The sequence below is a fragment of the Cavia porcellus genome, unplaced genomic scaffold (genome assembly GCF_034190915.1).
Source record: "Cavia porcellus strain 051 isolate PalLab524CR breed Dunkin Hartley unplaced genomic scaffold, mCavPor4.1 scaffold_31, whole genome shotgun sequence".
NCBI classification, from domain to species: domain Eukaryota; kingdom Metazoa; phylum Chordata; class Mammalia; order Rodentia; family Caviidae; genus Cavia; species Cavia porcellus.
In genome coordinates, this window is record NW_026947514.1 from 35663002 (window position 1) to 35679769 (window position 16768).

General features: G+C 34.9%; 1 protein-coding gene across 8 annotated transcripts in view; it reads right to left on the bottom strand.

The window, feature by feature from the left end:
- Fut8 (fucosyltransferase 8) overlaps window positions 1-16768 on the bottom strand; it is a 409437-nt gene that overhangs the window by 38611 nt on the left and 354058 nt on the right. For all 8 annotated transcript variants that reach the window (XM_063240896.1, XM_063240899.1, XM_063240894.1 and 5 more), the window contains one exon: window positions 15701-15938. In XM_063240896.1, coding sequence (XP_063096966.1) covers window positions 15701-15938 — 238 coding nt within the window. The remainder of the gene's footprint in view (window positions 1-15700; window positions 15939-16768) is intronic.

Genomic DNA, 16768 nt, shown 5'->3' on the forward strand with positions numbered 1-16768 from the left:
GATTTAGCTGTTCACTCAGTTGTGCTGTTATAAATATGGGCACAATATGATGTTTTTAACTTTGAAAAGATATCCAAAAGTGGCATATCTGGGTCAAATAGAATTTCTATTTCTAGTTTATAAAAAATTTGTAATGAAATTTTATTACTTAAAACCCTTTAAAACAATAAAGTGATCTGGACCAACAGTTAATAAAGATTATAAACAACTACAATACAGTAACTGGAAGTAATCATTACTCATAACAACACAGTCATGACTGCCTCAGCACCTTAGTCACCAAGCGTAAGGATGAAGACTTATGCCACTACTTCTCTACTATCTACCATCCGGTTCCTCTAGGTTTATTACCTTTAAGCTTGTCTCTACCTCTCTATTCCTCCATGCCACACAACAATAAGCTTTGGCACTGGTTTCAAGATCCAGAAAAGGGTTAGTTTGGATGAATGGCCAGCTACTCTCTCCTCTGTCCTGGAGGAGATTAAGGATGGGTATATCAGCAACATATAATCCATGTGCTATTAAATTATTTAGCATTTCTTCTAATTGAGCTTCATTTTTAGGGTTAATTTGCATGAGACAAAAATGGGTAGCTTCATAAAGATGCTTAGGAATGATCTCTATCCATACAATGACTTTCTACCAGAAATGACTTCATAACTTTCGACAATTTACAAATGTTTTCTCCCTGAAAACACCTTTGCCAGTAGCTCTTGCTCCTAAATATTAACTTACTTCTTACCACTATTAACTATTTCTAATTCTATTCCACAAAGCTAATAATAAAACAATTTGTTCTTTGGAGGATGATTACATCTGAAAAATTCTTAAAAACATTTATAGTAATAATCAAAACAAACAGTAAACTACATCTAGTTTCAACATGCCATTATAGCACAGTCTTCGTAGGAATTCTGGTATAAAAGACGCAAGCCAGATCTACATATTATGAGGCTGTAGCATCTCCTGCTCTGACTCCTCAGGATTGTATTAGGTATTTTACAGCCTGGATCAAGTCTTGTTTCAAGGTCTGGAGTAGTGTTAGAGTTTTCTCCTCATGTTATTTTAATAACTTGCTTGTTACCAAACCCTAATATAAATCCACTTCTAGTTGATACAAATCTACTTGTAGTATTTTGAGGAATCACTATATTCATTTCCATAATGGCTCTAACTAATTTACATTCCTACTGATAATATATAAGTCTTCTACTGCTTGCCATTTGTTGGTTTTTGAGTTCCTGATGATAGCCATTATTTCTGGAAATTCAGTGTTATTTGATTTGCATTTCTCTAATGGTCAAAGACACTGAACATTTTTCTATGTACCTATGGGCCATTTATAATTCATTTGAGAAGTGTTCATTGTTTTAACTGGATTTTTTATCCTGGGGGGTCTAATATTTGCTCATTGTTTTAACTGGATCTTTTATTTTGGGGGGTCTAATATTTTTTGAGTTCTTTATATAGTCTAGACACCACTCTCCAGTCTGAGGAATAACTGGCAAAGCTTTTTACATTCTGTATGTTGCTTCTTTACTCTGTTGGTTGTTTCCTTTTCTATGCAGAGAGATCTAAATTTGATAGAATACCATTTATTGATTGCTGGTGTTATTTCCTGCGCAACTGAGGTTCTGTTCAGAAAGTTGCGGCCTTGGTCTATGTCTTCAATAGTTTTACCTATTTTCTATTTCAGCAGATTCAATTTCTATTTTAACATTTAGGTATTTGATCTATTTTGGTTGGATTTTACTAAAGGATAAGAGATATGGGTCTATGTTCATTTTTCTGCACATGGGTAGCCAGTTTTCCAAGCATCATTTGGTAAAGAGGCTTTTTCAAATATGTGTTTTGTTGAAGATCAAATGGCTGAAGGTGCTTAGGGTAGCTTTGTTTTTTTTTTTTCTGGTGTTCTCTTCAATCTTTTTTCAGACTCTGATAGTTTTCTTAAGGATATCTTTTACTTCCTTAGTTTATTCCTAGATATTTTTTTAAGCCATTATAAATGGGATTGATTGCTTGATTTCTAAGACTTCACTTTCAAAACCAGGAGGCTAAGTTTGGTTTGAGGATTATAGTTTGTAAAGCATAAGATTTTATTTGTAATACATAGCTAAAGTTAGTTGCTGAAGTTCAAAGAGCTAAGATTAACAGAACTAGCATCATTTACACACCATAGTATTCTTTCTTCTTTAACAGAGAAATAAGATTTTTATAGCACAAGAGATCTAAAATAGTATATGCCTTTATTTCAAGTTTAAATTAATCTTAGCATCTTATTTAATCTGATCATCATAAATATATGGGAAATATTTCTGCAAATGTAACATACAGAAACACCTATAGTTTATGAAATACATGAAAATATACTTGTTACATTTTCAGTCATATCATTGGCTAATTAATATTAGTTCATCCAACATGAATCTACCTGACATAGGCTCCTATTAAGAACACAAGTTAGAAGATTTAGATGATTTCAATATACATATTAGTAGTTTTGTGAAGGTTTAAATATTACCTTCACAACAGGAACTATATAAAGTATATTTTAGTATGTACTCTGCTTGTTAAAGATTTTGTTTGTGACCTAAGATATTTGTTTAGAGTTTAATAATTCTAAGAAGAAGCTGGAAACCATCTGATTCCCAAAACTGTTCACTCTGAACTAAAAGTAAAAGATTTTGACTTCTAACCTAAAACCTCTCAGTTTCAGTGAGAAACAGAAATCATGCAACCATCCAAATGGAAATCCTTAAAGTGACACTTTTAAAACAAAACTTTAAATATATCCAAGATTCAAACTGTACCGCGACGGCTTCCAGTTCTGTCAATGACTCCACGTTCCCTTGCTTCTTTTCACACACTGACAGAAAAGTCTTCCGTTGTCTCTACCTGGCTGACTCCCTACCCACCCTTTAGGGCTTGGCTTAAAAATCATTTCTTCCAAAGAGTCCACATGTATAAAAAGGTATGTTTCAGAAAATTTTATCCACATTATACCATTATTACCATTATCAAGTATCAAACATACTTTAACTATTCATTGCGTCATCTATCTTTATCCATGGATTGCCTAGAAAGGGAAGCACTATGTCTTCATATGTAGTCCAGCATGAGTGCCTTGCCTGTTGCAAGAGCTTTCATTCAGTTATTTATTTTGAGGCAGGGTCTTACTATACTGCTCAGGGTGGTCTTGAATTTCTGGGTTCAAGAAATTCTCATGACTCAGTCTCCCAAGTAGCTGGGATTAGTGGCACATACCACTGTACTTGGTCTCAGTTACTTTTAATTTAAGGCTGCCTCCACATTACTTTAAGACTTATATTAAATAAACCTCTCTGAATAAAACCATTTTAGAATGAGGCATGGGAGAGGTTCAGGTGAAGATGGCAGATAGGTAACAAAGGCTACAGAGCCTCTTAGACTCCAAAAATAAATACAGTGTGGGGAGTCCCGAACACAGGGAGATGGATCCACCCGATCCAGGAACAAAATAAGCTGAGAGAAACCAACTAAACATACAGTCCTGGCGCTACTATTGGAATAGCTAAAGGCTCGGTGTTCCCACTGCAGCGCTTGAACTCGCACAGCCGAGACTTACTGAGCTACCGAAAGCCCACTGCTTCAACTCACTGGAAACGCCCTCACACTGAGGTTGGGGGTTGGCACACCAAACAGAGAGCTGAGCTGGCAGGGAACCTGCATTGACCTGTGGTGAGTGACAGGAATAAAACCAATCCACAGAAAAAGGAGCTCCAACAGACGACATTCTGGGGCTGGGCAGACTGGCAAGAACAAGGAGCAGTACTGACTTCAGTTAGCTGCTCCCTCCTCAAGTGGGATTGGTGGGGTGTGCTTGGCCTGGGTCACACCCTGGACTGAGACCCAATAGGTTAGCCCAAAGTGAAGTCCTCAGCAGGTTGACTGACCAGCAGGGGAGGACCCAGCATATGCTGCCCCTGTTTGTACCTCCATAGTACACTGCAGGGGGCAGGAGCACTTAGTCAGCGCACTTCAGACAAACTGTAATCAACAAAGAAAGAAACTGGGGCCTCCTATATACACCTGTATGAAAAAAACAAAAAATATGAGAAGAAGAAGCAATAATAAAGGGCCCCCAACCCTGAGAACATTGATCCAGCAAAAGTAAATGCAAAGGAGATTGAGGATGGCAAACATGCAATATCAGACACGGCACCAATGGACATAAAGCGGTGTCTCTGGGACCACATAGATGAGTTCAAAAGTGAATATTAACCAAATAAAGCAAGATATAAATAGAATAATAAAAGAAATGCTAAGCACCTCTCAACGAGACACAGACGGAAGAATGGAGGAACAAAAAAAAAAGGGGGAGAACTGTTTGATGGAAAATATAAAGAAAACATAGAATACATGAAGCAGACTCAAAGAGATTACCAGGAAATTAAAAACTCCATTGAAAGCTGGTAAAACTGCTTGAAAGAAACTAAGGATCAATTATCCAAACTGGAGGACAATTTTGCAATGTGGGAGTATGAAAGAGAAAACTTTTTAAAAACAACAAGGAAACAGGCAGTAACAAAACAAAGGCTAGAAGATGACAAGAGGATCTATAACTTAATAAAGAATGTGAATGAAGAAGCAGGAGTACAAACAAAGGAACTACAAAGGCTATCCACAGAAATAAGGAAAACTTCCCAAACATAAGAAAAGGAAATGATATTCAGATGTATGAGGCATACAGAACTCCAGCCACCTACAACCAAAACAGAAATACACCCAGGCATATAATAATCAAGGTCCCAGAAATTCAATATAGGAACAGAATATTAAAAGCTGTCAGAGACAAGAAACAGATTATTTACAAGGGAAAGCCCATCAGAATTATGGCAGACTTCTCAGCACCAACTATCAAATCGAGAAAAGCATGGAGTGAAGAAAATAACCTCCAGCCCAGATTGATGTATCCTGCAAAATTCTCTCTAGAAATTAAAGGAGAAACAAGATGCTTCCAAGATAAAGAGGAACTGGGGGAATTCGCAACCACCAATCCAACTCCACAGAGAATACTGCAGGACATTCTAAAGAGAGAGAAAAGTACCAGGATTTCAGGAACAGTGACAGAGAGGCCTCAATGAATGGGGCAGAAAGTGAAAAGAAGAAGACAAACAGACAACTAATGATGGAAAAAGAGCACAACAGAAATGAAGCAGAGAAGGTTGGATATAATTTCTAATATAGATGGCCTAGATACACTAAATTAAGGGAAAAAAAGACAGAATCGCAAGCAGAGTGGATTAAGACATAGGGTCCACCAAGATGCTCTTTATAGGAAATATAATTAACCTGAAAAAGGGTATATGGACCGAAAATCAAATATGAGAAAACAGTACTCTATGTGATAAGTAACCAGAGAGTAATGGGGCAACTGGACCAGTATTTATGGATAGGTTGGAAAGATGGGCTTTAATAGGTAAAGAAATACAACCAGAGATCAAGTACAGGAGAGAAGTTTCAAAACCACTTAGGTAAATAGCAGGTTGCCCCCCCCCCCAATATAAAACCGAGGGTGTTGGGGAAACCCAAAAATGCATAGTACACCCTGGGGGAGTGAAAGGGGAGGAATAATCTTAAAAAAAGACAACTGAAGTTATTGCTAATACTGTATCAGGAATTAAAACCCATATTACTTGCACCACTCTATTTAGATAGAACTTATTCCGTCCCAGTTTGTATACAAGCATTAGATCTGAGGGCACAGACAGCTATCCCAAAAATATCAGGATATAACACAGTAATCATCTTTAATTTTCTATTAACTTAATCTGGATCCCTGTATAACTTATACTGTTATATCATCACTGATCTTAGTTAAACCTGATTTGTTTAACTGCTGTTTGTTATTGACAGATTTTATTCAAAACTATTAAGGATGATAGTATCAAGTCTGAGAGTATCGACAACTATACTGAAAATGACAATAATTCACTACGATACCCATTCTGGTTTGATTACCTGTTTTTGTAGTTCTGCACTATCTACAAAGTTGTATTTCTATTAATACTGTTATGTACTGATATATTCAGTAATATTATATCTGATGATACAGCTAATTCTATTGATAACAAGAGACAACACAGTAACCATAATAGAACTCCTTGTACAGCAGTATTATATGTCTTTTTAGTTTTATGTGTCTATAGGAATATGTTTTATTCTGTCCTGTTTTGTTCTGTTTCTCCCTCTAATATAGAAAGGACAGAAATACATGTTAAGACTCATGCTTGCATAAAACCTATAAACAGTTTATGAGAACTGACCTTGACATGTGATGAAATGAACAAATACTTTGAAGGAAAAAAAAGGCACCACAGCACCTAGTGCTGACTCTGGAGAGTCATGATGTGAAATCCAGCGTTATTCTTTGTTCAGAGTGATTTTAGTCTGCTTTGGTTTGTTTAATCTCAACATAAATGAAGATATGGATAAATACATGTATGTTTAAGAGTATAGAATTGAAAACCATATTACTAAATTTTTATTGGATAGCTGAATAGAATTATTTGCAATCTTGCCATTTGAATTCCCTTTCATATGTTCCACTTTTGTATTTTGAACAACTATTTATAAGAGGACAATATGTAAACATCAACAAGTGATTTATTACTTTTTTTTTCTTTGAAAGTATGTATTATTTTGACCCATTTTGTTTTGTTTTGTCTTTCTTTTTTCTTTTTTTTTTGTTTTTTTATCGGTACTGGGGATTGAACTCATGACTGCCTGCTTGCAAGGCAGGTGCTTATGCCGCTGAGCTAAATCCACAGCCCTGTTTTGTCTTTCTTTAAATAAAATTTTTAAAAAATAGGATGAGATATGGAGGGAAGATAAATATCCCATGTTTTTTTTTTAGATAAATAACTACTGAAAATGGCTATTTTAACATGTACTCAAACTAGGCACCTCTGGGGCAAATTATTTATTAGCATTATTTTCATTTATAAAAAATGTTTTCCAATTGGATTTATCATATTAATTCACTTCGATTTGTTACATATTTATTAAAGCAATGGGAGGAAGATAACAGAAATAGAGACAAAGCAGCCAAATGAGTTTAACTGTTAATCTGAATAATTTCCCAATATTTATAAAAGAAAAAGGCCCTGACCAATTTCCCCACACAGTGGGGAGCATCGATAGGTCACTCTGGGTCCTGGTTGTGCTGCACCCAGTGACTCCAAGGGGGAGGGGAACCTCCTGTGCTGAATGGCACAGTGGAAAGCCTGCACAGCAAAGTCCACCTAGCTGTGCAACATTGGCACCTACTCAGAACCTGGTAAGGCCCCAGTGTCCCCAAGCAACTGGGAAGCTTTGGTGCGCCATGTGGCATGAGCTGAAGGCCTGCATAGCATTCTCTAGCTGTTCAGCCTTCGTATACCACTCAGAACCTGGCAGAGTTTTGCATAGAAACCTCAAGCAGCCAGGGAGTTTGTGGTACAATGAGGGGTGGTGCTGAAGATACGCTGGCCAGCGTACTCCCTCTATTTGAGGAGCCTTTGAGTGCCACTAGGGACTTGATAAGGCCTGCCTAAGGACTCCTATTCAACTGAGGACACTCCCTGCAGAACTGACAGACATCCTCAACCCAGGAAGCAACTGAGACCTTGCATTCAGCGTCTCCAAGGGAGTATAGGAAAATGACAAACGAAAGAGCAAAATGCAATCTCAAATCTCCAGCCCATGCCAAACAAGCCTGGGAGATATGAACATAGAAGACAGTATAAGCCATACACCTGAAATTTATGAAATGATAGCAACTGAAATAAAGAAACAACTCAATGAAGCTGTAAAGGAACTCACATCAGAAATAATCTCCCAGGTAAAAGAAGAAATGATAAACATAATAAAGGAAATATTGAACGTATCTAAAAATACATAGTTAAAAAAACTGATCACTGCAAAAAGATGGAAATCTTGAATGAACAATGTAAGAAAGAAATAGAATGCATGAAACAGATTCAAAGAGACATCCAGGAAATCAAAAATTCCATTGAAAGTGGGCAAAACTTCCTCAATGAATGTAAAGATAGACAACACAAATGATATCAAAAGACTATTTACAAAAGTAAGCCAAAAATTTCTAAAACACGAGAAAGGAGACTGGTAAGTCTTCTTTACAGGTAACTGAAACATACTGAACTCCAATTAGCCATAATCAAAATGAATCTATACCAGACATATAACAACCAACATCTCAGAAATTCAATATAAGAACAGAATATAAAAAGCTGTTAGAGAAAAGAGAAAGATCACCTATAAATGAAAACCCATCAGAATCACAGCAGACTTCTCAATACAAACAATGAAGTCAAGAGGAGCATGGAGTGAAGTATTTTAGATCCTAGAGGAAAATAACTTCCAACCCAGACTGACGCAGAAATAAAATACTTCTATGACAAAGAACAGCTCAAGAACTTCTTTACCACCAAACCAACCCTGTTAATAATACTGAAAGATATTTTAAATAGACATAAAAGTAAGTACAACTTCAAGAACCCCAACATAAAAAAAGCACTAAGCAAGCAAACAATTAAATGGAGGGTAAAGGTACCAACAGCAGAAAGATAACATAATAAAAATAATCCAATATATATCAGTTCTAACCATTAATGGAAATGGCCCCAATTCACCAATTAAAAGAAACAAACTGGCAGAATGGATCAAGAAATAACATCAAACCATATGCTATAAATAAGAAACCCATCTAACTCAAAAGGAAATTCACAGACTGAAAGTCAAAGGATGGAAAACAATAGTTCATGCCACAGAAACACCCCAAAAAATGATGGGTAGCTGTTCTGTTTGCAGACAATGTGCACTTCAAACCAAAAATGATTTGAAGAGATAAAGAATGTCACTAGATACTAGTCAAGGGAAAAACTTCAAAAGAATGCTGGAGAGGCTGCAAGGAAAAAAGAACTATTCTGCATTGTTGGTGGGAGTATAAACTGGTACAACCACTCTGGGAAATCAGTCTGAAAGTTCCTCAAAAAGCTCGGATTGCAAGTCCCATCTGACCCAGCTATTTTACTTCTGGGCATATTCCCAGAAGAACTGAAAACATCATACCACAGTGATATATGTGCACTCATGTTTATAGCAGCACAATTATAATAGCTAAATACTGGAAACAACCTAAATGCCCATCAACTGAGGAATGTATAAAAAAGATGTGGTACTTTTACCACACATACAATGGAATACTATTCAGCTATAAAGAAGGATCACATTGTGGCTCTTACAGCAAATGGATGCAACTGGAGACTATACTCTTATGTGAAATAAATCAAACTCACATGTGTAAATACTGTATTGTCTCCCTAGCGTAAAAAGCTGAAAGAGTAAATAAGATACAAAATCTTTAAAAAAAAATTGTGAAAGGATAAGAAACTGCTCAAAGGGAAAAAATAGGGAAAAGGAGAAAAGAAGGACGGAAAAAGAAAAAGATATAAATTTGTTTATATACACTTAAGATAGCTAAAATGACTATATTACTAATTCTGTTAGCTCTTGGAACAAAACAGTAAACATTCATAAGTTTAGAACAATTTTGCATGTTTAAATCTGATAATCTGAGTACTCTTTTGAATATAACTATGCAGAAGAACAACCTTACTTATGTTCCTACCACCTTGTTTTGAAGGCCTATAGTGTTATTGTTTTGGGCTCTTTGTTATTGTTATTTATTTGTGTCTTTTGTTTCTTGTATTTTGTTTTTCCCTCTAATACAGAAAGAACAGATGTACATGTATAGGCTTACATGCCTAGATCTTGTCCTAAAAATGTACAAGAATTGATTTTATGTGTGATGATATGAACAGAAGAAAACGAGACACTATGGTAGCCATTGCTGATTTTTTGTCATCTTGTTTTGAAGTCCAATACTGCTTTTACTCTTTGTTTTGACTGCTTTTAATTTGTTCTCTATTATTTGATTTCAATATGTATAAATTTATGGACAGCTATTTTGAAGAGAACAAGAGACATTACGATAGCCATTGTTGATTTTCCTATTGTCTGTTTTTGAAGGCTGGTGATGCTTTCATTCTTTTGTTTTAATCAGTTTTATAGTGTTTTGTTTTGTTTGAATTCATCGTATGTGAAAATATGGACAAATGTTTTGGGGAGAACACTGTTGATTTCTTGTTGTTTCATTTTGAAATCCTGTGTTGCCTGCATTGTTTTGTTCTGATCTGATCTGTTCTGTTTTATTCTTTAAAATATATATATATTAAAAAAAGAAAAAAACAGTAGAAAATTAAGTTTAAACTGTTGGGTTCTCTATCACTAAATCACTTACTTGAGGCATTTATTCCAACTAGAAAAGCTCTTTGGAAGCTAATTGTCATACACAGCTCAAAACAGCAAACACATTTTAAAAATAAATCAATAATTTTTAAGGATACTTCAAACCATTAGGTAGAGAAGCAAATGAATTGGATGTGGTTGGGATATTCCTATAATGCCAGCACTCCTAGCATCCAGGAAGCTAAGAGTAATCACATGAGTTTGAAGACAGCCTGGGTTAAATAGCAAGCTCAAGGTACACTTGGACTAAAAACAAAACCCTGTCTCCAAAAGACTCCCATTCTGAATTACTGCAAGGAATCTGTGTAGAAGAATCAGGAGATCTTCTACATGTAGTTAGTTCAAGTTTAGGAAATCTTGTATGGCACAGAAAAATAAACTGATCATTTTATCAGCAACTTCTGAATATGAAACTATTAGAACATGATATGTGTAGGTGATGGGAAAGATTTTGATTACTTTTAACTAGAAGCATAATCATTAATATTTTCCTGCATTTAACAAAGAATATGAGTTAACAACTGTTAAGTAATGCAGGAGAAGGAAGTCAAGCTGTAGCAAGGTACGATATAGCTATTGAAATGATTAAATGTGATGATAATTCCCATACTAGTGACACAGGACTCACAAAATTCAACCCACAGACATTATCATGTCAAGTGTGTATGAACAATAATAATTCCAAGGAAGAGATGCCAAAATATTCCAAGATTATTTTTTAAGTTTATTTTTATTTTGAGACAGGATCTCACTAAATTGCCCAGGCTGGGCTTGAACTTACAATCCTCCTGTCTCACTTGGACTTGGAGGTTTGTGCCACTTCATTCAGTCTACAATTCTTTGTATAAAGTCAGAACAACAGATACAGTTGACTTATGGCTACTTAAGGAATTAATATCTAGGAGCTTCTTAGAATTCACTTTGCTTCTTCCAATTCTTAGAAACCATGAAATAAAGTTTCTCCAAAGGATATATATGTAGATAGATAATGTATACAAATGGAAACATAATTGGATAGCAACTATACTTTTTATAAAGTAGCAGAAGAACCCCCCCACACACACACCCCTACCTGGTATACCTCAGTTTGTTAGTTGCCCAAGGTAATAGTAGTTATCAGTTAGAGTTCCTGTTACTTTTGTTTCTTAGAAATGGCTGGTCACTGTGATGCAGGGCCGGTCATTATGATACATATTGTAAGAACCAATCCCCAACTGACAAGTCATTTTGTCTCAGTACTTCTGCATGCTTATCCCTAGACCATCAGAGATCAGGGTCTGATATTTTGGGAATGATCCCAATTGGTGCCTGTCAAGGTAAAATAAATCTGCCTCCAAATCTTGGGTGTTGCTTTGGTGTTTCTGCTAGTTGTTGCAACAAAAACAAAATTATTCCAAGTTTGAACATAAATATCTTCTGGTGGCTATAAGATCATTATTTAAATTATTTTAGTTACAGTGAGCTCTGCAAGCATGTTAAAAATAATTACTAGTTTTCAGGTATGGTGGCACATATTTGTAATCACACAATAATACTTATGGTGATAAAGAAAAGATCTATTAAATTAAAATTGTAATTCTGTTGCACCATGATAAAATGAATTCTTTAATCAGGAAGTACAAATGACCAAGAAAACAAAATTGATGACTCTTCAATACTGAAAGTTATATGGAAGGGTTGAAACAGATTATAACATTTGGGAAACAAATTATAGCATTTGGGACAAAAATATTAAAATATTTTATTTAGCTCCTAGACATTCCAGGCAGTTTCTAGGGCTCCAAACCTTGTTTGGGTACTTGGCATGAATTTACAGAGAAAGATCTAGACTGGAAGTAGGTAGTGGAAAATGCACTAATTAAACTTCTGTCATTTATACAAACTTTATGACTGGAAAAGTTATTTAGACTCATCTGGGTTATGGATTCCAGGTAAACAAAGGACAAATAAAGAATGATTTCTAGATCTTGTTTACCTATAATTTTATGAAATTTTGAATGTTTGAAATTAATTTTTAACCTCCATGTCATGTGGTAGCTACTATGGACTACAATATATATAAAGGATTAAAAATCAAATAAACCAAATCTTGTTGCATATAGGCAGAGCCAAACTGTACACTAAATCTGATAAATCTAGTAAATATCTTTTCACTTTTCTATTAATCAATTACCATTCAAAAATTGCCTCTGACTGGGTATGGTGGTGCATGCTTGTAATTCTAGCACTCTGGGATGCTGAGGCAGGAGGATGCCAAGTTTGAGTCCAGCAAGGATAACTTAGGTACTCAGAGAGATCCTGTCTCAAAATAAAGACCTGGGGATGCAACTCAGTCCAAAGGCTTGGGTTCCAATCCCAGTACTAGGGGGAGGAGGGAGGAGAGAGTTGCCTTTCTCTAGAGACAGGGAAAAAGGATAATATGTGACCTATTTTGGCTATAAATTTTCACAATCACTGAAGTTAAAACTGAACTTACAACTGAACTTAGGTTCATGAAATAAAAAACATCAGCTACAGCAAGCACGGCAGAGTTTCTTTTCAATGCTGACAAATTTAGTACAGTATCTTCTTAATTTTTACATTTTATTTGCTAGCACTACTGATAAACTATAGACCAGGAAGATACAAGCTTAAAACTAACACTCAGTAAGGTTTTAGATTAAGAGCTTCATTTTAAAATATGAAGTGACTTATAAAGAAAAATATGTTGATATAGTTTATACGTTATCTATAAATGACAAAAGTCATACAGTATAATTATTAATCCATATAGGCTCTTTTACAGAATAACTCAAAATATTTTTTTAAAAACTTACCCAATTAATTTTCGTGATACTTCTGCAAATAGGCAAATACTTTTCTTCCCCCACAAAGAGGCAAAAACAAACAAAACAAACTAAAAGCCCAAATAAAAACAAACAAAAATTCAAAAAGCAAAACAAAAAAACCAACAAAACAAAAACCAAAAAACCTCCCCCAAAACCACATACGTGACAATCAGTATTTTGAACATGTTTGACTTCCCACAAAATGTAATTACAGAAACAGTGCACTATCCTGTCTAGCACTGATCCTACCCATTTATTCAGTATCTACCACACTGTGAACACTCTTTATATATTTGGCTCAATAAATAAAGGCTACTAATATATCTAACAATTACTTGAGCTATTATATCATCTATTATTGCATCTATTATTTAATGCTATAAATAGTTCAATGAAATGAATTACTATTTCTCATTTTACTGATAAGAAAACTAAAGCCTGGGTTAAGTAATTTCCTTAATATTACAGAATGATAAAACAATGATTTTAAAACACAGATAGCCCAAATTTAGCTCCATTACTTAAAGATCATGATTGTAGGGGGAAAAAATAATAGACTAGCAGTAAGACTATAGTCTGGTACTTTCTTGGAGAGAAGGAACAATCATTTTATCTTTTTAGAATGCCTAGCACAGGATCTTAGTTCATTTTTTTCTTCAAGATATGTTTTTGGAATAAAACTAAAATCACATAAAAATGAGACAAGCTGAATATGGTGCCACACACTAGCGCTCTGGAGGCTAAGGGAGTAAGATGGCAAGTTAAAGTTCAGAGTGGGGAATGCAGTGACTTAGCAAGATCTTATTTCAAAATAATAAAAAGGATCGTGGATAAGTTAGTATGGAAGGTCCAGTATTCAATCCTTAATATGGCAAAACAAAACAATGAACAAACAAATTAGGCTTCACCATCTCCAACTGTGAAGCACAGATAAAGTTACTTTTACAGGCAATCTCCATAGTTCTCGAAGTGTGGCTCCAAGATCTGGAAATTTTGCCAGAAATGCAAATTCTTAACTATATTCCAGACTTTGTGAGTCAGAAACTGGTGTTTGGAAAGTCTTTTAAGCATGCTAATAACCAAAAATCTACTTTATATAATGTGAAAATGTATAAGTAAATCATATATTGTACAAAATAATGTACTCAATGTATTTTATACAATATATCAATTTTTTTATTTAAAAGAGAGAAGAAAAAGAAGAAAAAAAAGAAAGGACATAAAAAACAATGCAGTAAAAGGGTACAAATAATACAGTATTTCTAGAAAAAAATATATACAGTACGAAATCACCAGTTAATAGGTTACATATTATCTTCCCAGAAAAAGTTGTCCATATCACTAAATTAAAGCATATAAAGTAAACATTCATACAGTGAAATTGGAGACAGTCCCTTTCAATGATCCAACAAAAGCTCAGTTATGATTTTCCATCCTACACACTCGAACATACCTGCAGTTATATCCCTTAGTCCACCTTACTTTCCTCTCTTTTTTACAGTAACAATTAGACTTAGGGTTTTATTACTCTCATGGTTCTTATTACTTTTTTGAAGAGAATAAAACCAAATGTGACTAAGCAAAACAGAGTCAGTTAGAACAGAAGGGTGGGCATAGCACGTGATGCAAAAATAGAATACCAGGTGATCAAAAGTGGTTACCATTGTGTCTCTTGCTATTTTTAAATTGAGTTGTCTATATCATCAGGTATAATAGAACTGATCAAAACAGTACGGAACAAAACCAATAAAATCTACACTGAGGACCTTATAGGACTTCAAAAAAAAAGGATGATAGTCAATCCATATTGGGCATCATAGTATATCTTACTGCCTTCAAAGTGATTGCCTATACCCTCTTGATACTACCAAAAAAAATAGAATATATAATAATCAGACGGAACAAGATGGGGCGAGCAATACTGGGGTTCAAGTTAGGTTAATAGGACAACAAAAAAGTTACTATAATATGTCCCATTATTTTTTAATTTAGTTTTCCCTTAATTAAAAAAATGAGAGAAGGTAGACTAATTTAAAAATAGGGGGAAGATTGAGATAAGAGAGGACATTGCAATAGAAGAATGCAGGGCAGAACCTAGCAATTCAAGCATCATTGTGTTTCACCACCAGATAACCTAACATAATAGTAGTCGCCATAGTGCCTCTTTCCTTAAATTATTTGAATGTAACTTCACATCAATATATCAATTTATAAGGATCAAATGAATTCAATAATGTGAAAACACCCTAAAAAATGAATGCTGTACCACGATTGTTAAAAGATTAAGTTATATTCCTTGAAAAAGTTCAGTGGTTTTGTAAAACCTAGATACAAATAAACATCAGAAATCAAATAAATCATAAAATATTTTTGATATTATAATACTGTTTTTCTACATCTTATTTGGATAACATTGAATACCTGGATCCAAAAGAAAAGGTGATTTTGATTCATGAAAACATACCTAGAAATCTGATAATCTGTTCATGCCAGAAATCTGACATGCTGTACTAGCTTCCTACCTGACCAGTGTCCACTGGAGATGCCAGATCTGTCCGTGCATGTTTCGCTTACAGGTCTAAACACAGTCTCCCATCCACCAGTAGCATAGCGCCAGTTCTGTGATTCCAAAATGAGTGTTCGCTGGGTGCCATATGCAATCATGAAGCAGTAGACCACATGATGGAGTTGACAGCCATAGCCACAGCCCTTGTTGATGTTACACACCAGCTTCTTGGCTGTGCTGCAGTCCTTGGGATTCTGTAAGAGAGAGAAAGAAACAAAGATGAAGATCTTCAAGTAGTACTTATCAACTTACTTTATAAGTGACAAGTGTCAGAAACATATCATAATTCAGGGCTGATTCAGGATACTTCTTTTTCCTTTCTGGCTTTTGAAATTTGGTCTCACTGTGCAGTTTAGGTGGTCGTAAACCCAAAGTATTACCAAGGCTGGCCTTAAACTCACAGTGATCCTCCTGCCTCAGAATCCTGAGTGTTGGGTTTACAGGTGTGTGTCACCACATCTAACTTGATATTGGATCCAATAAAAAGAATGGAATATAAATATTATGGGCCTATTTAGAGATAGAAGTAAAAAAAGAATCACTTTGGGAATGTCATTAAACAAATGTGAAATTAAGCAAAGCAGTTACTTAAAAAAAGAAAACAAAATTCACTTCTCTATCATTCAGATAATGAGTGCAATCAATTCTGAACTCAAAGTTCCAAACACTGAAAACTTAAATAGTGAAATGGTACATTTCTTCTAGCAGCATTTCAGCATTCTGTTTACTTTCTATGGTAATTATCTTAAAGGAAAAATTATAATTTATATTAATTCAGTCTATCCCCACAGTTCTCTATGTTACAAATAAAATCAACATTTTCATTATGAAGTAAAAAGCACTGAGTAAACTAAATTGGCAATGACAAAATGTCAGTCCCAGACTTTTTCTAACCAACTCTGATGGCAGCCACTAGCAATTTCTCTACCGCCCCCAGACTCGTTCCTTACTGGCTACCTTGAGGATGTTTTATGCCAATTTTTAATTGGCTGCTCCATTTTCCTCATTCTATTTTGCCATAAAA